The 23,066-nt window shown below is 33.7% G+C and overlaps 1 protein-coding gene and 1 pseudogene across 1 annotated transcript; both read right to left on the bottom strand.

Annotated features, from left to right (window-relative positions):
• Window positions 1-16,860: 16,860 nt before the first annotated feature.
• On the bottom strand, window positions 16,861-18,170 carry LOC117208426 (annotated as a pseudogene).
• Window positions 18,171-21,302: 3,132 nt separating this feature from the next.
• Window positions 21,303-22,868, bottom strand: LOC117208427 (glutathione S-transferase-like). The gene is made up of 2 exons (XM_033449620.1): window positions 22,618-22,868; window positions 21,303-21,590 (listed from the first exon to the last, which is right to left on the bottom strand). The coding sequence occupies exons 1-2, from the start codon at window positions 22,852-22,854 to the stop codon at window positions 21,423-21,425; spliced, it is 405 nt and encodes a 134-aa protein (XP_033305511.1). The 5' UTR covers window positions 22,855-22,868; the 3' UTR covers window positions 21,303-21,422.
• Window positions 22,869-23,066: the final 198 nt, after the last annotated feature.

The following is a 23,066-nucleotide window of genomic DNA, read 5'->3' as shown; positions in this document are numbered from 1 at the left end:
ACAGGTGTTAACGATCAAGTATAACAGATACACAGTAGTAAATATTCAACAATTTTTCAACCGTAATGTATTTATACACAAATCTGCGTACTTTGTATCAAAGTTTCTGTTGAAAATGACAACGTGAGTTCGTGCTCGCCATCCATATGCAGATGCGTTAGTGATAAGAAATAGTAACTAGAGGATGATGCTAGTTACAATGGATAGATTTAATCGATAGGCTTAAGATGCTTTTTTGTTTTTATCCCTAGTTTTTGTAAGCGTGTGCAATAAAGGCTTTTTTTGGATCAGAATGGTGTAATAGATTTATCCATTCAATAAAATAATAACTACTCTGATCTTACCTCTGAGTATAGAAATAACAACAGTTTCGATATATATATTTTTATGTACAGCATGTATAAAAAGTGTCAGGGCGTATAAGTGTCCACTAGCGTGATTTCGGAGGATCGGAGCCTCTGGATCGATTGATTCATGCAAAATTTTGTAAAAATTGACGTTTGCTGGCACCGTATGCTACTTAGCACGAGGATCAAATGGAACTTTACTGGGAAAGTATATTTGGATACCATGATGTGCAAGATATTATTCTTGTATATGTAGGATTTGTATACATTTTAATCAATTTACTTTTTTTAATCAATTTAATCCTCATTTTATCAATAAATCCAATTATTTTGCCATCTATCTCTATTACCGACTATCGAATTGTTCGTTGTTCCAAAAATGTGTTGCGCGCAATACTGGGCACTATTAAATAAATTTTCATTTAAATAATTGTTTAAATGTTAAAAGACAGAAATAAATTATTTGCAATTTCAACAAGTTTAAATATATTATTTAAAATAATGAGATTAATTGTTATTTACAAATTTTATTTTCTATTTATTCTAAAAGAAAGCTAATAAAATCAGAATCTTTGTCTGAAAGTCTTTTTTCACGCAGTAGATAATTCTGTAATAATGTGAAGTCACGCTGATTGCTCCATTCTGTTTATCACTGGCTATCCCACCTGCTAACGAAAACTTGTTGTTTTCTCGTTAATGTCACATTGCTTACTTTCTACCTGACTGCGAAATATAAACTTGTTGCGAATAATCTCGATGTAAGACCCAATGGAATTTCAACGTCATTTCTCCAGAAAACGGTTCAATTGCGACTCATAGCTTATTTTGAAAAGTTGGCAAGTTGGTCCTCGCGATGAGTAGACGTTTGTAAAACTGTATCATCCAGAGTTGTAGAATTAGGGTGGTCCGGTCAAATAAGTGTATTTTTTATATACTCTGTACATATACAGGCTTTTCCAGAATAATTCCATACCGCCAGACAGGATAAGACGTCAAACAAGAAAAAAAACATTTTTCTTTTCTTCAGCTTATTTTTGCGCGTAAACTTTTTGTATTTAAAGCTAAAGTTTGAAATAGTTGTCGATACTCTGTCACACTGAACGTATTTCATTGTAAGCTAGCTCAAGCAGAAACAAAGCCTTATACAAGAAAACTTCATCCTCTTCCTTTGACTTACTTTTGCATACAGAAAAATCTGCAGTCTAAGTGTGCTATCCTGAGATTCCTTGATTATACATATCTTTTCTAAATTTTTCGTTTCTGTTAACAAAACTTCCATAAATGATAAAGTGCAGGTATTCCTAAAGGAAAAAAATGTAAAGAAACTAAAATTAACGCCCAAACACCCAAAATTTCAACATTAACCCGCCATATATATATTGTTAAATATGTAAATTCGCACGTTCGTGGGGAGACGCGATCTCGAGGAAGTGCGCCAACGGGAGTCGTAAATTCCCGTTACGATTGACTAATCGACGCCACGAATCGTTCAATCCCTTATTTCTTTTGGGATAATAAGGGTAGTTAACTTGAAGAGAACGCTGCTATTAACAGGTTATTATATATGTCGGAGATGAAAGGAAAACCGGAGCCTTCCTTTTGCAATTTTGAGGAAGCCTTCTAATGCTTTAGCCTAGATTTTATCATAACTGTAATTAAGCAATTGTCATTTGTAATTGTTTGACATTTGTGAAAGAGAAAGTGGGTTCGAGGTGGCAACTGGTCGCCGAACGTAGCCACGGTCACGGGATAAACGTTTTGCCTGACGAAGGTGTGGATCGGTTGTATTGTTCTCCCTAGAAATCACATAGAATTGTACTTTAGAGATGCTGATATAATGGGACACACGTTGTATTAGGAATCAATCTCCAGACAGAAACAGGTCGTCCCATATAACGTAATACGTTATACCGTCATACCATATAACGTATTACGTTATAACGTTATAACGTTATACCATATAACGTAATACGTTATAACGTCATCCCATAAAACGTAATACGTTATAACGTCATACCATTTAACCTAATACGTTATAACGGCATACCATATGATGTATTACGATATAACGTCATCCCATATAACGTAATACTTTATAATGTCATACCATATAACGTATTACGTTATAACGTTATAACATATAACGTAATGCGTTATAACGTTATAACATATAACGTAATACGTTATATCGTCATCCCATATAACGTAATACGTTATAACGTCATCCCATATAACGTAATACGTAATAACGTCATACCATATAACGTATTACGTTATAAAGTTATAGCATATAACGTTATACGTTATAACGTCATAGCATACAACGTATTACGTTATAACGTTATAAAATATAACGTAATACGTTATAACATCATCCCATATAACGTAATACGTTATAACGTCATACCATATAACGTAATACGTTATAAAGTTATATCATGTAAAGTAATACGTTATAACGTTATACCATATATCGTTACATATGTCACGACCGGCATACTTCAAATCCGACGGACTGACGATAGAGATAAAGCACTCGGCGACAATGTATATCGCTGAAGTGCCTAATGAACCATCAATATCCCAACGGTCCTTCCACCGAAGGTTCTAGAAGAAAGAGCACGTGGCAACGATCGCGGACGCCTAGCAAATGCATGGACGGTGGGGATGTTGAGGGATGACAAAAGAAAGTAATCGGATCCGATCGAAAGTAAAATCATAAGAGTCAGTCTTAAAAAGTCACGCCTAGAGTTCGGAAGTAGATTGTAAAGTGTATTGACGTTAGAAAAAAAATAAAGTTTTCTTTTTTTATTTTTTACCTCAAATTCCTTTTTTATTTTGTTATTTTACGTGACACATACATCGACACTCTGTGTTACCACAGATTTTATACGAAATAGTGAAATTGGAAATTGAATACTGTATTCAGAGTTAAAATATAATGCTATATGGAAATGAAACAGCACTTCAAAGACTTGATAGATTTCGTTAATAAAATAAAGCAAAATAAATCTTTAACTCACTCACTACGAATTTATGGTATTGATTAAAATCAATGAATGTAGAGTTACTTCCGATTAAGGGTACAACTGTTATAAATTAAGAGCATAATTACATTGAATTAATGGGAAAATGTTGTTATAAATTATTGGTATAACTGTTAAGAATTAATGATGTAATTGTTTTAGATTAATGGCTTAAATGTTATAAATTAATGGCTTGGAAGGTATAAATGAATAGCTTAAATGTTATAAATTAATAGTTTAAATGTATAAAATAACAGTTTAAATGTTGTACATTATTTGCTTAGATGTTGAAAATTAATTGCTTATATGTTATATATTAATGGCTTAAATGTTATAAATTAATAGCTTAAATATTATAAATTAATTTCTCAAGTATTGTAAATTAATGGCTTAGACGTTATAAATTACTAGTTACAATGTTGTTATTTGATATTTTTTTTTATTTACCTTATATTTAAATTCTTCTTGGATGTTCACTGTCCGGAATTTCAGGCACGAAAGAGCTCGCGCGCGACTTCCGCGTTCCTTATATATCTTGACAAGGTGTCGAGATGTCAATCAAACGTTAACGATCTCTTGACATAGCAAAGGACGGGTTTTCCATTATAACAAAATCAAATTGAACAATTTCTTAATTTTTATCGTAAATTGGCGCCTTCGACGATTTAATACGCTATCCATTTTTATCATTTTAATAGTTTCTACAAACTAAGACTAAATTCACACCTCCTTGATACTAGTTTTCGACTATCAATTAGTTTGAACAAAAAGGGAAAAGAGCCTAACGGCAGTCGATGACGTTACTGTGAAATATGTTATGGTATTTAAATAATCAGCCAGATAAAATTCATATTAATCATTATATTATATTATCGATATTCGTTCATTTACTCGTGCTAATTACAAAATAAAATGTTCTCTTTTCTTGAATAACACCTACATCACCGTCTGCGATATTTAAATTTCTTATTTAATGCTTATTTAAAAGTCAGGTACCTTTTTAATTCCTCTCAAGTTAAACGAGTAAATTTACTCGTTATAGTTGTAACATAAAATGGCTATTTTCTTCAATACCACTTGCATCGCTGTACGTGATACAAATATTAATTATGTATCGAATAATATGTACCAATTGGCTGTAATCGCGGTTAGGTATTTCTTCGTTTGATCTATCAAGAGATCTATTAGGCTATTAGCGAAAGACTTATTGATTCCTCAAAGATGTATCTTAACTTAAATCTTAAAGATTAACTAAATGATTATATTTGATTAGTATTCGACAGTGTCTATCATATTCAGCCATCTTCTTTTATAATTGATACTGCTCGGATCAATTATTTTATAATAAATTGCAGATTATGCCACGGTATATTATAAGATATTTGTCTATAGCTCTTTTTTCTAATTCATTGATTTTATTATTAGTCTCGTTGGTTTTTCCTGTGAGTATCTGCTGTACGTACATTGGAAATACATAATGGATACGTACATTATATATATATTTTAAAATATAAAAATAAAAAATTAACAATACTATTATAAATATTGCTATTATAATTAATTAATAATAATTTAATTAGATAATTAAATTAAAATAATTTATAAATATTTAACGTAATAAAATAAAATTTTTTAATAAAATTGATAAAAATTGAATTATCTTGTATATAAGTATATATTAATATATAATTATTAATTTTAAATATATTAATTTTAAAATCTTTATACATATATTTAATTTTATAAAAAAATTAAAATATAAATATAAATATTTTAACTTTAAATTGAAAAAAATGCATTATATATAATTAAATATTTATATATAAAAATTAATATAAATTATAAATATTTTATTATCTTGAGATATATAATTAAATTATTATTAATAATAGGTAATATTAATTTATAATTATTTATTTATTTATATATGTCGGATCAGGATTCGAATTTTGGGCGCGCGACGACTCTTCATGTGGACTAGCCATCGTTTCACAAAGCCGAGATTTTATTTACACGTATATACAGGTCTATCACTAAGCTTAACAAATAATAAGTACAACTAATAATAAGTCTAACAAACACTAAGCCTAATGAATAATACGATCTACGAATAATTAAATTAAATAATACTATTAGCAATGTTTGAGTTCAAACGAATCCACGGTCACCGGGATAACTCCTTACTAAGCGAAACTAACTTAGACGCAAATGCGATCCTCGAAAACGCTCGATGTATCACTCTCCAAGGCAATCGCAAGAATCCAGCCTCGTGGAGATTTTTCTCCCTGTACGATTGCATTTTGTTTTCTATCCCCGTTTGGAAGCATCGAGAAGGTTCCAAACGCCGTTGCTAGGCACACTCGTTGGAAGCATCGAGAGAGTTCCAAACGCCGTTGCTAGGCAGTTTCTGCCTGGAGTTTTGGTTACTAAATACAATGTATGTCCCATTGCATCGGCACCTCCGAGGCAACATCACACGTGGCTCGGCCCGCTCTCGAGGCCGCATGCCGCCACAATCACACTTCTCGGAAAACACATACAACCACTCCAGACCTCCGTTAGATAAAACATCCATCCCGTGACCGTGGCTACGTTCAGCGACCGATTGTCACCTCGAACCCAATCTCGCTTATTACAAATCTTAAACAATTACAACTATAATAAAATCTAGGCTAAGGTACTAGAGGATGTTCCCAAAATTTCCAAGGAAGGGCTTCGGCTTTCCTTTCATCTCCGACATATATATATATATACGTCGGGTTTACATTAGAATTAGGGTTAGGGGCGTGAAACGAATCTTCGTTTGGGTTACACGTTGTCGTTATGCAATAGAGAAGACATTGACTAGTGCAAATACGATTACCATAGAACCGGACAAGTAACCGTGGTTATTAGATATTCGAGAGACTAATGACAATGATCCTAGGTTCCATAACGAATCCGCGGACAACGGGACGCACTCGCAAAAAATCTAAGTCGGATTCTGTGTTAATATTCGCTGACCGTAAGGAGTTAATCCTTTTTTGTCGATGAGACTGCAAGAGAGAGAGACTTTCCGACCCGGTGATACCCCAGAGGAAAAATATGACGGGGTGTGTCTAAAGACACGAGATCATCGGATTCGTCGGGAACATCCTACGTTCGGAAAGTAAGGGAAATTGACGTTGCTGCTAATTGGCCAATCTTCATATCGGTAGTTAGAAAAGGATGCTAGCCGCCCTTGAGGGAGGGTTGCTAGTGGGAGACGTCGTTCGTGGAAAAATAGGTCTCTCCTGTCTTCCCGTAACTGGGACAAAGACTGTGTATCTGTTGAAGGATTTTAGGTAACTAGATATTAGTGTTTATGACGGTCCTCGGGCTAGCCGATCACGTACTGTGGAGACGCGTCGACATCTGGTAAACATCCTGCCCGGAGAATAGGATCTGCGTGTGGCGAGCTACGGGACAGAAACCGTTGGAATGTTTACTGCCATGTGCCGCTACAAATCTTTCTTTTAAGGATAGCTATAGGATTACTTAATGCCTTTGTTAGATGGAGAGTTCGTCCCGTTGACCGTGTGACACCAATTACCTCTCAGAGAAAAGACATCGACTCCCGACTGTCGGACGCCAACGCCGCGACGCATCTTAGTCCCCATCAGAGATAAGGCCCCAACCCCGACTTTCGGACTCCTTGGAATCCACACCAAACCCCCCAACATCCCCAAGCCAGGGTGTATATAAGCCGAGACTTCACCCAGCCCGGGGAGTTCTCGTTCTAGTTGCTGTTCTTGTACAACACCCCTTTCTCTGTTCAACGTTATTCTACTGTAAGTGCCAAAGTCATAATACAGTTCGATAAAAGAGAATTAATAGTTGGGCTACGACTCAGCTTTCTTTTTTCTCGCAACCCAAGTACCAACTTTACGTGACATTTTGGCGATCCGTGCCAGGATCCATCAACTTCAAGAAAACGAAATTACGCATTTCGGCATACGTGCATCATTGAAGATTGAGGGATCAGCGGACCTCTGCAGATCAGCTCACTTTGCGTGAAAACGACTTCTACGGAAAGCGGACTACGGTCATCACCAAAATTGAAACTGGTCACGAAAAGAAGAATATTCAGGTAAAGAACTGGATTCTTTTAAATATTATCGTACTCGTCGCAATAGCTTCGCTAGTACAGACTCCAACAACAGTACAATAACCACTATGAGCAAAAAATCAGAAGACACATCTTCTGTTAGCCCTATGGCTACTGGTGTGGATCCAAGTATTCGGGCCATACTAGACGCTATGCAGAAGCAGAACGAAATCAAGTTAAGAAAACTGTTAAAGGAGATTATTAAAGCAGCGACTAGTCGGAGTTATCAGGGTAGTTTAGTTTCTAATAATTTGAACAAAAGCTTGGAGAAAACAGACGTTACTGTAGGAAATGAAGAAATGGTTTTGAAAGAATTTTCAAAAGAATCGCAGTCTAATGTAGAAAATTCTTATGAAAAGAAAGTATCAATTGACACCGCTTCACAGGATTATATTTCATTAAAACAGACTTAATGTTTGATGTCAATAGCTCAACAGAATACCAGAAAGAGTCTGTGAAACGAAGGAAAGAAGATATTGCAGTATTGTATAATGATTTGTCACCATCTTCGTCACAAGATACTCAAAATTTACAAGAATGGTTTGACAAAAAAAGTAAAAGTTTAGGAGAAGCAGAAAAAGATCATAACAAGAAGGATAATATTTCAATGAGAAATATTTTGGACGGCGATACAAATAAAGAAAACCAAATTGAAACGAAGGAATTAGAAGCAGTTAGTAAATCAACTGCTGAAAATGATACAAAATCAATAGACAACGTTGAACAAAATATATCATTAGAATCCATACAAAAAGCAAGAGATAATGCTTACAATAATGAACATTTGCTTATAGAAGAAGACCAAATGATGACAGCGAAAAATGCGTGTGACACTACAGAATCAAAAACTTCAGCAGATCTTATGTCGAGAAATTTAGATGCTAATACACAAGAGAAGTCTTTAGAGAATAAAGATGACAAGAATCCATCTCCATCTATGTTAGATAGTAGTAAACGGAGCAGTCGTTATAATGTTGCTGCAAAGCCTGCTACTTCGCCAAAATTTGAAGAAATTGTTTATAATCAAACCAGACAATCAAACACAAATAAAATTTTGCGAAGCGCTTTAAAGACGAAATTAATCGAAGACAAGTCTGAAATAATTAATAAACAAAAGGCATCGGAAAATGTAGAAAATAAATTTGCCAAAGAAGAAAAAAGAGGTGTTAAACAAAAATCAATTTCAGATAGTGAAAACGAAACAACTGATACTCGTCAACGAAGGAAAGCTCTTTTAACGAACACAGCTAGTGATAGCGATAGGTATAAATCTGTAGAAAATGATAATGCAGTAACGGGTGTAATAGCAACTGATGAAGCGAAACATAGAGGCAGACCTAGGAGATCGGATAAAGTCGAAGTTAAAAAAGATGAAGATACAAGGAAGATCCTACAAAATGAGAAGGGTGGATTAGAAGAACAAAGAAAACTCGAAGAAGATACAAAAGAAGAAACTGCAGAGACAGAAGTCAATTCAAAAGGTATATTAAATAATAAGTGCGATTTACTTGATACCGAAAGAGCTATTGAAATTAATGATACGGTTCAAGATATTAAATTTACTGAAGGTAGAAGCTGCACTCAAAATGATATGGAAGATGTAGTAGAAGATTCACAAGAATTATCTAATAAAAGTAAGTTATCAGAAATAAGGATTGCACTTAACAAAATTGAATATACAAAAACTATTTTACGGAATAAAAAGAATTCATTAGAAAGAGAAAGAGGAGTAAGGAAAAAGAAGAAAATGTACAGACAGAAATTATTTCAAAAAATATATCAGATGATAAATGTGATTTGCTTTAGAAAAAAAAAAAAAAGAATATTATCCACAAATTACATTAGGAATTTATCTATTTTAGTGAGGAGAAAGAGAAAGGATAGAGGAGTTGATCAATAGACTGTGGATTTTGAAGCGTTTATGAAAAACTTACAATTTTAATAAAATATTCAATGTAAAGTCTTTGTTATAATATTCAAATAAATAGATGAAAAAAAAAACTGAATTTGCATAATTACTCATGGCTTATTGATCAATCATGCGACTCGTTCAGAGGTAACTCGAGTTGTAAAGGCGACAATTTATTAAAAATGGTATATCTGACGTACGATGCATTTGCTCATGTTAAACTATTTAAATAAGTATAAAAATCACGCGAAAAAAAAAATCTACTGAAAATAATGTTGAACTAGTTAATAATAATAAATCATATAGTGAAACACAAACCTTAAATCAAGATTTTAAGTTCAAAAAAAAAAAAGAAAAAAAAAGAAGAAAGAAGTTGATAAAATGACAGCAACATGTAGCAGCAAGCGAGAGAAAATAAGCCAAATTTCTAAAAGAAGAAACGATGCTCAAGAACTCGAAATTTCTCGAGTGGATATGCTAAACAACGAATTTAATGAACAGTTGAAAGAACGTGAAACAGCAATAGAAGACTTACATCAAATGTTAAAGCATCAATCGGAAATTCATAAAGTTACCTTAAATGAAGCAAGTTTGAAAATAGGAGAACTCTCTGATAAAATAAAATGTTTTAAAGGAAAAGATAGCCAGATACCGAAACGTAATGAATTACTCGAAGAAGAACAGAATAAATGGAGAAGTTTAGAAAAAATGATTACAGAAAAACTTGAAGAAGAAAAATCCCGTTAGGAAACAGCTGAAGACGAAGTGAGAAAGCTTTCCAAATATAACGAGCAACTTCTAAAAGATTATCAAGAAATCCATAAAAAAAAAAAAAAAAAAGGTAAAGAATTAAACATGTACCTCAACTGAAAGATAAAATCAATCGACAGGATTTATATGCGAAGAACATAAGAACACAATATATAGAACAGCACAAGATGATCGAAAAATTGAGAGCAAAAGGAAAACGTGTGCATAATAAAGGTAAAGAGAACACATAATGTATCTTCACCAGGGTCGCATGATCCAAAATTAATAATAAAAAAATAATAAAATAAAAGGTTTTGTTACTGAAAAGTTAGAGAGATTTCATGACAACAAAAGCATTGCCTGTGCAGAGTGCAGTGTATCAATGTGCACTAAAAATGCAAGCAACGTGACGATTACTTTTAGAACACCACAAGCACCACGAAAACACAATCAAGACCAAACAAGATCAAGTTCAAAAGTGAAGTTACGTGAGCTTATTACTGCTAACGACCAAAAATTGAATTACGGTCCCGAGCATCAACTCGCTGATCTTCAAGTAGAATGTTCCGACAAAGACAGGACGACACAAGAGCTCGAGAAGCACATAGAGGATGTGACGTCGATTCGGGGTAATTTCACGTTCCGCACGCAAGGTGAGAAATTCGTACTTAAATTTTGATTGTTATTAGAAAATTTATTGAACACTGACAGAGTAACGATACAGAATGGTCAAACAGCACAGAAAAGAATGTTCTTACAACGACTCGAGAGGTACTTTTTTATATCAAGGACCCGGCTCCTGTGGAGGGGCTATCGCTGGATGCCGGTCACATAGGGTTTCTATTACTGCTTAGCCATCATTTTGCCGGCCAAGGTATGTGAGACATAACCATCCTTTCGTTGCGTTCTCACGACCACCGTGACACCAGCACAGGCAGCTTTTTATAAGGCATTGCTAAGAACAAACATGGCTCATATGAACACTGTGTAGAGGGAAACGATCGATAGGAAATCACAACAGAGCTTCCGAGGCCGTTGCGTTCTTGTGAATAGATGAATCGAAATCATTTCGGTTTTAATCAACATGGCCTAGTAAAGAAATACAGAAATGTCTTCTTTCTCCTTTTTTTCTTTTCTTACGATTACGATGGACAGGGTATCGCGTGTTTTTGACTGTTGGGAAGAACAGAAGTTTTTAAAATCAAGGATAAAAGATAATACCAGACACGGAAAAAATATTAGAAAATGTACACGGTTCTTGTAATGAAAATTGAAATGCAAGGAATATAAATCGAATGTCTCTTGCGAACGTAATTTTGTGTTTTACACCGACAGGATTGATTTACAGATTTACGTTGATTTTTGGTTTCTCTATCTGCAAGCGACATATAAGATTATATCGAAGACTATGCTGCGTAAAACTTTTATTATACTATTTACGATAGAAATGTCGCAACGGAAGATCGAATTTTATGTCTGCTTTGTTCTTTCGACTTTTTAGCTGTGTTCTTGTTCATTTCCGAACTGATTTCAATTTTTTATCCTTTTTTTCCGACAAGTCCTAAAAAGTTTTTAAATTAACGAGAAACGTAGAAGTATTTTTGTATTCCTATTTTAAGTCACCTATTTACGGTTTTCTCAAAATATTCGAAATGCTTCGATTCATTGAAAACAATAAAGATTGCAACACAAAAATTCGAGAATCGTAAGTGAATTAAGTTGGTATTCGATAAACACGATATTACGGAAGCAAAACTTAATGAAAAGTTCGACTTTATTCCGTATGAAATTTTACTTTAAGTAAGTTTAGCCTGCACGTGAAACGAAAGTTTTATATACAGAAAAGTTTGAGTAAATGGTAGATATCTGAGAGTTGAACGATGAAAGTAAAAATCGATTCTTCACGCTTACAATCCTTGTATTCAGGCCAGAGTTCTTCGGGGATCCTCTCGTCGGTATACTCGATGCCAGTATATGCAAATATATACTGAGGCTGATGGAAGGAGAGTGAGAGAGTGCGTTTCGTCCCGAGACTACCGGTGGACTCGTCAGTAAGGCTATGCCCGGTAGTCCCTGCCTTAGACGTAGAGGGAGTCTCGCTAGGTGCGGTATTTCTATCAATCGCTCGTATATTCAACCCGCTAGCGAGTTAGACAGACAGACTCGTTGTCGTCGTAGCCCTCTAGTGTTGGCGGTTGGTACCCGCGGATCGCCCGGGAGGTGTTGCGCCGCGTTGATGCCTCGACCTGTCGGCGTCCTGTTGATACCGATCCGCCACACAGCCTCCCCCTAGCGCTATAGCGTGACCCCAAAGCTATATAGCGCGATACAAGTTAGAGGGAATGGCTCGTCGTCGATGATGGAAGGCTGATCGTCGTGGGGACGAGGTGGTTGTCGCCTCTGACGTGCTGCTGGAGGTGATGCCCCATGAACTATTGCAATGGCTACCATTCACTTCCTGGCTTGTCGTCGGTGGTTGGCTCCTTTCCTGACTCCTTCTCCAAAGGTGCGTGTTCGTTGTCGGTGGTCACCAATGAGGCTAATGAAAAGGGAGAGAGGGAGTGCGTTTCGTCCCGGGACTACCGGTGGACTCGTCAGTAAGGCTATGCCCGGTAGTCCCTGCCTTAGACGTAGAGGGAGTCTCGCTAGGTGCGGTATTTCTATCAATCGCTCGTATATTCAACCCGCTAGCGAGTTAGACAGACAGTCTCGTTGTCGTCGTAGCCCTCTAGTGTTGGCGGTTGGTACCCGCGGATCGCCCGGGAGGTGTTGCGCCGCGTTGATGCCTCGACCTGTCGGCGTCCTGTTGATACCGATCCGCCACAATACCGTATATGTTCGGCACGACCACGGGCATTGAAGTAGATTAGTTTGTAGGTATGTTCGTCGCTCATTTTTCTTGCTCTGTCAACTTATCGAGAAAAATGTTACAATTAACTCGTGTAATTAACAGACTGTGTGCGTGTTTGTGTGTATAGAGAACAATTTATTTATAGATGGAATAATTCGTATAATACGCAAAATAAATCATTTAGAAGGCTGGAATATGTGTTTTTGAAACAATTAATTATGTCGAAAAATATTTCAAACGAGATATAGTTATGAAAAAAATAATAATTAAATGTATGTAAATGTATGTAATAATAGTTAAATGTATGTAAATGTAATAATTAAATGTAATTAGTTGTGAAAAAAATAATAATAAAAAATAAATAAATGTAAAAAAAGAATTAAATGTAATTAGTTTCTTTTTACGCACGCGATATTATTGGCGATATATGAAGGTCAACTTTATTTTTTTAAATAGATATATTTATACATATATTTATAGATATAAATACATATATTATATAGATATAATAGTATATATAATATATATAATAATATATATGTCGAGTCTGAATATCCGAGTCCAAGCTCGAGGCGCCCTCCCGGTGAGGGCTCGCGGGAGGTAGCGGTTCTGCGTTGAAGTTCTCCATCGTCCGGTCGCGCGTGGGGTACCTTTATTGTCGATAGCTACACTAGTGACGAGGGCCTCAGGCTTGATAACGAATCCGCGGCCAACGGGAGGACTATCATATAAAAAGCAACAGGATACACGAAATAATATAATTCTGACTAGGACAACATAAACGCAAGAAGTGTTGATATTGAAAAAAATATTTAATTTTGTATATAAATATTTTCATATTTAGAAAAGTTTCCGGAAGCAGGAAGATTTACAAACAAATAATATCATAAACCGAATGTTTCATGATCCTTTTCTAATTAGAGTGTGTGACAGCATGTGAGAACGTTTCTTAAAAATATGACTTATTGCAATCACTTAATCGCAATTATAAACGATTAAGACCTTCTCGCAACGAGGCAATCTATCCAAAGTATAAAACTCGTTATACTTGATGAGAAAACAAATCTCTACTTAGATTTCATTTCGTTTCATCGCGTTCATAAAAAGTGAATTTGTATGAACACATCGTGCAATTTAGTAATTAGGACCGTTGATCTCGCTGCAACATAGATGGATAGAAAAAAGCCATTTAAAATGATACAACGTCGGGAGGACAATTATGAAAATTATAAATGGAACACAAGATAAAATTGTTTAAGATTAATTCTTCTTTTTTTTTTTAATCGCGAGTGTTTGCAAACGAAGTTTCAATCTGTTTACAATGATAGCAATGAGAGGAGGATGTCTATGAAAGTTATAAATGCGATATTGAATAACATTTCTGCGAGTGGTTTTGTTTTTCGTTACAAATGTTTTTTAAACGAATCTGCAATCTGTTGGAAACAACGGAACAGTAACGGGACGACTGATAGGGAAATAAAAAAGATCGCGTTTTATTTGAACAGACAAATCTTTGAAATCTATTCGAAAGTCTATTTGAAATGGTACGAGCTCGAAAAGAACGGTGAATACTATAGAAGAAGGATTAATTAAAATTCTTATTAATCTGTACGCTTTGTATATTAAATACCTTGATCGATGCCAAGATAACAAATTATTATACGAAACAGTGAAGTATCCACGTCTGACATTAATATTGAGTATTACCATTACTGTAATTTAATTTTTAACCGATCCTGAAAATTCCTTAGAACGTAAAAAGTATAAAGTGTTACTGTGCATTTCAAGATTAAATGCACTGTAATTTAGAAACAGTTGTGAAGCGGAAACAAATAATTTATTCAGAATAAGAATTCTACGTAATCATGTTAAAAAAAAACGTACTTATAACGCGTTTAAACTCCAAATATGTAAAGACAATAAGGGAAAAAAATTAAACGAAGAATCGTATTTTTTGTAAATTCACACAAGATTTTATCCAAAAAAAATTAAGATTTTTTGAAGAACGTACAAGACGGAACACGAACAATAAAAAAGGGATGTTAAATACAAAAAATAGATTGAAATTTAGATTATGAAATATAAAAAAAATGATATTGCATAATTTACAATTATTTTCGATAGCTTACGTCAGTATGTTGGAGTGTAAACTATAAAATATTCAAAAACTGATACCATTTAGACATAATTTAGAAAAACAATAAATTGCGGAAACCGATAGTTAAAACTCGATACGATCGATACTCCAAAACTCTAATCCTAATAATTACTCAGCAATAATAACCGATAATTCATGTTGATTAATGTTTGAACTCCGTTTTTTTTTTCTGTATGTGTATACAAATTTTATACAGTTTGATAAAGCGAAATTAAATTATCATCTTTTTGTACTACTTCAAACATTGAGATTTGTCATCTTCAAGGTCGATCACACATAGTTTCAGATTGCGGAGTTGCAAGGGTAATTAATTTTGCAATCGGTTTTCCTTTGATATAGATGTGAATACAAATAGCCATTGATTGACAATATACCGAAGCAATTCTAGTTTAATTTGAAGTCATCGATCCTTTGATATTTTTGGAAGAATAGTAAAAGTACAGAGAAAATAAGAAAAAATGGCGTTAACTAAAAGATAGCTCCAATGTATCTCATAAATATTATCTATATATCATTTGTAAGATGTAAGTGACCAAGATATCGAATTATACAAAAATTGTATGTAATGATTAATACTTGAACGTTACTTACATTTATGTACATGAAAATTTGATCTTTTATTAACTAAGTTATTGATCGACAAAATGACTTCCTACATAATTCTCCGCCTGAACTGAAATGCATATCTTTTTTTACGCAAGCCTTATGTGTAGCTAGCAACGAGCAAACAGATTAATTACTTTACACACGGTCGTATCTTATTTGCTGTAGGCGAGTTCTCTCGTGTAATCAACGAAGTACTCAACTTTAAAGCGATAACAGAAGAACATTATTGTATCGACAAAAATCATACTTTTTTCAAAGAAATATGTAACTCGTATTTTTTTTAAAGCAACCCTCATAACGTATTGAATAAAATAATCATACATTTTTTTTTGTTCAACATTTGTAAAATACGATATTATCAAGATCACCAAGGAGGTAATCTTCAATTCTTAATGAATATAATAAAAAACATAATTAATGATTGTTTGATGGTTTTATTATTATCTCTATAATACAAAAGCACAACATCGTGTCAACAGTTTATATAGTTCGTATGTTTCTGTAGGAATTGTTGGAATACAACGATATCAGTCGCATGCGGATAGAGTGTTTGATCGTACAGATTCTTCCATTCGTTGCCCAGCGCCATCCCCACTAGCGTACGTTCGTTAGATGTACCGCGGCGGCTGGCGCGTGCATGCTCTTCCGAGAACTCGGCGGAAGAAACATAAGGATATGGATGGAACATTGGGCACGTCGGTGTCGCGCCTTGACAGCGTAGCGCTTTGTATCGAGAAGCTGCTAGAAGGTTCCGTGGCACGTGACGTTACACAGGCATCTACTCAGGTCACACTCATTATAGAGAGTGGGGGTTCAAAATCTTTACAAGCGCCACAGGTCACTAAGGCAGTCAGTCTGTGAATAACTAGCCAACTGTCTACATTCCAGAACGCACATTTATAACTCTCGAAATAATTGTTTAATAAATATCACATTATATTATTTCAACATAAACATTGTGTCTTCCACAGAATATTAATCCTAATTCCAAGATTAAATTCTAACAGGAATACACAAATAATAGTTCTCTATCACAACGTAATCTAAAGGGAAAACCCTAACTAAATGACAAAAATATCGGTAATAACTGGAACTAATGAATGTTAAAAGCAATCAGTATATTCCATACAAACTTCCATCAACACGATTCGTTCTTCATTCTCTCAACACACTAAGACCGCAATCTTTAAACGCTTATAAAACCATAAGCAATCGTGAAGTTTAAAATTCGCTAACTGGGCGTCTCTCAATCCAGTTTTTGATCTTGGGCAGGAGGAGGACCTTTTTCTCCAGCAGCTTCAGATTCTCGTAATTCTCGATCAGATCAGACTTGTACATAAAGTTCAAATAATCGAGCAGAGCAACGAATGTTAAATCAGCCCAAGAGAGAGTACCATCGTAGAAGTAGCCGTCATTTTCCTTCACTTGCTGGTCCAAACGTTCTAAAATGAACAGCAGCGTCTCTTCAGCAGCCTTGCGTTTTGCAGCTTTGACCTTCTCGTCCTCCTCATAGTGGAAGGCGGCAATTTCTGAAAATTTGTTTTCAGTTAAATACTATTCGCTAATGTTATACTAATTTGAATACAGTGTTGTGCGAAATTTAAATGATACTGAAGATAGAATTACAATCCTTTTTAATCCTTTGTCTTGTATTGTTGACATACGTGTATCGTTCGATTAAATCAAATATTAAATCGGATTTCAACTAATAAATACCTGAACAGATATGTGCTATCTGTTATCAAGATTCTCATAAGATTTATGCAAAACAGCACTGGATACTCACTATGACGAATATCATGAATAGTATCAACAGTGGCATCAATATGAAGATTTGCCCAGTCAGTCTTTCCAGCTAAGTCATATTGTTTGGCTAAGTAACGGCAAATAGCTGTAGACTGAGCAACCTTCCTTCTATCAGCTACGAGCATAGGAAGCTGGCCATAAGGAGTCACTAAAAACATACAACTAATAGAATCAAAGATTCTATCGAACAAACAGATTATGATGCTTCTTAAATATCTAGCTTCCTGTTATCTGTTTTGGAAAGATATAATTTAATTTATTGATAATTTATCAGCAAACAAAGGGCATTGTCTCCTTAACAATACCTATTGTTCTCCCACATATCTTATAGAGCAATGGAGAGTAAACAATAATCTCTGTTATACTCTGCATAATTGTGTTCTACTTTATTTAGCTACTTTAGTTAAATTAGGAAAGATGAGATTTAAGAAACAGAATTTCTTTAAATTTTAAGCTTACAGGGCTTTATTTCTGGCCAGACGTCCTTTTTGATACGTTCATCTTCAAATGGAATACTAGCATAGCTGAAGAAGAACGGATTGGTTCTGCCAATGCCGTAACTGGGAAGTAAGTCAATTTATAGAGCGGCATCTTCCTGGAAGTATAATATATACAAAGTAAAAACAAAGAATCATTGATGACAAGAATTATATTATTACAAATTATGAAGTATAAGACAATTTAAGTAAAAAGCATCAACTACTAACTACTCGCATAGCTATTTGTATCTTTATATTTTAATATAGCTTAGATATAAAAAGAATATTATTTTTGGATGTAATAATGTATAAACTTGCGCCAAATATTATAACAAAATATTGCACTTTCTATTTAAGTAGGATAGACATATTACCGGCATTTATCTTTTTTCTATAGCAATGAAATTGTTTATAAAAAAGTTTATAAGAAAACTATCAATTAATGCAAACAACGCATTTCAAAATATTAATTACATTCGCACGATTCGTTATCTCTAGTATTAATTTAACCATATGGTTCTATACACCCAAGACCCTCTAACAGTAATTTAGTACCATTACTAGTCGTATGTACAATGTATGTTTGTAGACAACTTTCGTAACTACAAAACATTTAGCATGATTATATATTCTTCCAAACTTAAGAAACATTTTCTAATTGCATACTTAAATTTATCGATCAATTATGAACATATGATAACATTTATTTCTTTCAACTACTAATTTTCAAATCCTCTGCTGTTCCGTTAATTGAACGACGCGCCGACTTTTCCTACAAGTATCTTGTATCTTATCTGTATTATTTAGTTATCAATAAAGAAGAAACATTTTCTAATTGTATACTTAAATTTATCGATCAATTATGAACATGTAATAACATTTATTTCTTTCAACTACTAATTTTTAAATCATCTGCTGTTCGGTTAATTGAAGGATGTCGGCTTTCTGTAGAAGTATTTCATATTTATTATTTAATTATGAATAAGGAAAAAACATACAAAATACAGTTTTTAAACGGTTTATTATTTATAAAGAGAAACTTTGATTTAGGATATATATACTATATATATACTATTTACTTACAATTTTTTTTTTAAGATTTCAAAGTCGAAACAAGCACAGGAAATTTCCAAGCCGGTTAACAGAAACTTGAATGAGACAAAAATAACCTTTAGATCTCTATATGTTCTTCTTCCCCTCTGTTGCTTCCATGTAACTCTTATCCTATTGGTGGAGCTGTGCTGATATGTGAAATTATGACTACATAAAAACATCCGGAAAGACTCATTGAATGATTTTATAGTTTAAGGTTAATAAATTTCCATAAATTAAAGTTGAAAACTTATGAGAACATGTTTTCTGTAACAAAACTTAGTAAAAACAAACTAGTAAGGTTTATAGATTCTTTAATGATTATGTATGTATTCATAAACTAGTTCGATAAACATCGTTCGATAAAACGTCGAACAACACACAACATTGAAGCGCGAAATTTCAAATTCAAGGAAAGATAAATAACAAATATTGCGAACAAATGATATTAAATTTACAATAATCTCATGTAAGAAAAAATGAAAGGGATAAAAGTAGTATAGAAGATAGAAAAATCTATAAAACTGGTGGCTGGGAAATAGAAAATATATAAATTTATGTTATTAGAGTTTAGTACTTCTGTCGATCAATGTGTTACGACCGTTCGCGGAGAGACGCAGTCGCAGTAGCGAGAGGCGTAAATTCTCGCTACGATTCGGTGAATCGACGCCGCGAAGTAGTCGTTCCCCTGTTTCGGTTAAGATAAGAGGTGGTTAAATGAATATGACACAGTATAGTAAGTTATATTTCACCGTTTATTCCAACAACTTATAACGAAGGCAGTTACGCTGGTGCGTATGTACGAGATTTTTTTTTTTTATTTATTTGTTGAAATTACAATCAATTCTCGCGTTGAGAATATGTACGAGATGAATGAGTGACTGATCTGTGGGTGTGTCCTACCCGATGGAAGGATATTGACCGTTCGAAGGATGTGAAATCAGAACTGTCTTGGGAGACGATGCTGTCTCGGAGGAAAGCTAAGGATGGGTGTGTCTAGCGCACGGGACCATCGGATTTGTAGGTGACGATTTTAGTTAGGAGAGTGAAGGAAGTGGCTTCGTTGTTAATTGGTTAACGAAGGGTCTTAACCGCCCTCGAGAGAAAGTGGTTAGTGGGAGGAAAGTTGCAGCATACGTGAGAAAAACTAACTTTCCCTTGTCCAGTCGGGGTAGACAATAGTCTTTAGAAATTCTTCGGAAACAGACGTTTGTTTGGTTTGAAGGACCTTTTCTAGGAAATCTATGAGATTTATGGAAGGTACTTGAAACTATGGAGGATACGCTGCGAGTATCCGGTGACATCTGGTTGCCATATTGCTCGCGGTGCGACGTAACAAAATGGAATAGAAAGATTATACCACAGACGAAATTATACTTTATACTTTATTATACTTTATACTTTATTATACTTTATACTTTATTATTACATTTTAACGTTTTAAACGTTTTAACGTTTAACATTCTAACATTCAGTTAGAACTTTGTATTGATTAGAGATATTGTAACGACCAGAAATATCGATACATATATCAATACTTTTACCTCGAAATTCGTAGATTCGTACTCTTCATTGTCCATACAAATTGTGTCATATATGTCCAAACCAAATTTAATTTACGTGCATTAACGTTTTCAAATCCATTTTTTATTTTCAAAGAACATCATATTTGTACTCGGTATTGCCAGTAAGTATCATGAAGAGACGAAACGAGTATCTCGAGTTAAGTATTGTTTAAAATAGTATATAGACATCTAGATATAACATTCAATGATTTTTCCCTCACTTATTGTAAATTATTGATATTGTAAAATTATAATTGTAAAATTATATAGTAAATGATATTGTAAAATTAAATAGTAAATTCACACGATGTTCAAATAATTCGAAATAACGATAGACCAAAAGCTGTTTAAACGAGACACAAGAATTAATCGTGCATTTTATTAAAAAGTTAAGTACGAATAAAAGAAAGAAAATTTTCGAACTTTTTTCGAAAGAACATACATTTATTATACAACATACATACATTTATTATATATTGTGTTCTTTCAAACACAATAATACCTTCCATAAAGGAGCACAGCTCAGATGAGACTTTTTATAGTTAAACTTTTAACGTACTCATAGAAACGAAATTTTTTTTTTTAAATAGAACTGTTACATTTTACGACACGTATAACATCGAACATTTACCAACATAGCGATGCCAGCGTACATATATATATATACTGGTGTACTGGTCATCTTTTTTCCACACGTTTTTAGCTTTTTAACTGTTGGTGAATGGGCGCCTAATCAGCCAATCAGAAATGGCCGGTATACTATGAATCCTTCTCTTCAATGCTCGAAGAGCTGGATATTTATCTAAAGCTGTTGCCCCAAACATATACTCGTAATTTTCAAGGGCCGCTGTAAATACGAAGTCCGCCCATGTCGTCTGAAAAAAGGTTTGTATACATTTATTTTGTACCTCCTCTATTAAACAATTTTTTTAATTTACCTTGAAAAATGTGAAAAATCGAACTCTTAACTAAAGATCACTAGCTTTTTAGGAAGAATTTGGATTTTTATTTTATTGTCAGAATTTAATGGATAATTTTAGAAACTTCAACCTTTGGAGGTATTTGTTAATTAAAAATGACAAAACTGGTATTATGTAAAAAAGAGTAATGTGTATCCTGAATCAATGTCGAATGGAAATTAGACAGTTCTATAAAAATAATCCTTCTCACGATTCCACAACTTCATAGCTTAATTAAATACAATTCTTCGGCGATATAATTACAAATACATTTACAGGAATTGTGTAATATGATAAATATCTCGTTAAAGAAATTGAAATCGTAAACTGTAGATTCTAGTATTCTTTCACTTTCATGTTTCCTATGAGCCCTTTAATCGCTAAATATTTTGCAATGAAACACGTATTATTAAACAACATAATCATACTAAATTAATTTAATGTGACTATTTATTATTATTATATAATAACACAGTGATGAAAGAAATAAACTGGTCAAGTAATCTAAGGAACGATAATACGTATCTATGTCAGTGACAGTGAGAAAAATTCAGATATCTGTACTTAAGTGATTACACTTGTAAGTATCATTATATATTATATAAATATGATATTTCGAATGGTATCATTTATCACTCATTAAACAAGAGTGTCATATCCAGAGAAATGATTTTACATATCTTAATCTTTGCTTTGATTACGATAGTAATAATTTCTATCAAACTTGATGAGGAAGATACATGAATAATTATCTAAAAGCTGAAAATCTTGGCAAATTCATTTGTACATAAACTAACAGGAGTGAATTTTAAAGATACACTCTGCTCTCAACAATTAAAGCTGTCTTGTCGCAACAAAGTTTCAATAATTTTTTATGGACAACATGGCCCAGTTTGCACAAAGACTAAAAATTTTAACATTAAATTTGGATAAAAAATCTTACGGTAGAAGGAATGATATATCCTTTATTTTTGCCAATAATCTGGTCGAATTTAGTCAAGTAAAATGGTATTGTTTCGTTCAAAAGTTGATTCTTCCTCGCTTCCTTCTTTTCAGGATTCTCCACCATGCGATAGTAGCAGATTTCTGAAACGTATATGAAACCAACCGTTACGTTCATTTGTGTTTTTCCCCCCAAACGAAGAGAAAATAAGTTGTGAAAGAAGGAGTAGCCTCTCATAGTACCTACAATTTCTTCATTCTCTTTGCTTTCTTCAATATTGCCTCAACAAGTTCCTGTGGTTCACGATACTTGAAATATATACAATGTTACCAGCGTGGAAATTGTCTTGGAAACTTGGAGAATCTTTCAAGAGGAACAACATTGCTAACTGAGATTCGAGAAAGGAAAGGTAAGTAAATCCTTGCTTCTACTTAGAGCTTTTTTATTTA

This window comes from Bombus bifarius, unplaced genomic scaffold (assembly GCF_011952205.1).
Source record: "Bombus bifarius isolate JDL3187 unplaced genomic scaffold, Bbif_JDL3187 scf7180000008075_frag, whole genome shotgun sequence".
NCBI lineage: Eukaryota > Metazoa > Arthropoda > Insecta > Hymenoptera > Apidae > Bombus > Bombus bifarius.
This window is presented reverse-complemented; position numbering and strand designations above follow the sequence as displayed.

Bases quoted from the DNA above. Each gene is read 5' to 3' on its own strand.
- LOC117208427 (XM_033449620.1), bottom strand. From the start codon at position 22,854: ATGAGAGGCTACTCCTTCTTTCACAACTTATTTTCTCTTCGTTTGGGG. The intron at 21,591-22,617 runs GTAAGATTTTTT...ACCTTTTTTCAG, and splicing joins GATATATCATTCCTTCTACC to ACGACATGGGCGGACTTCGT.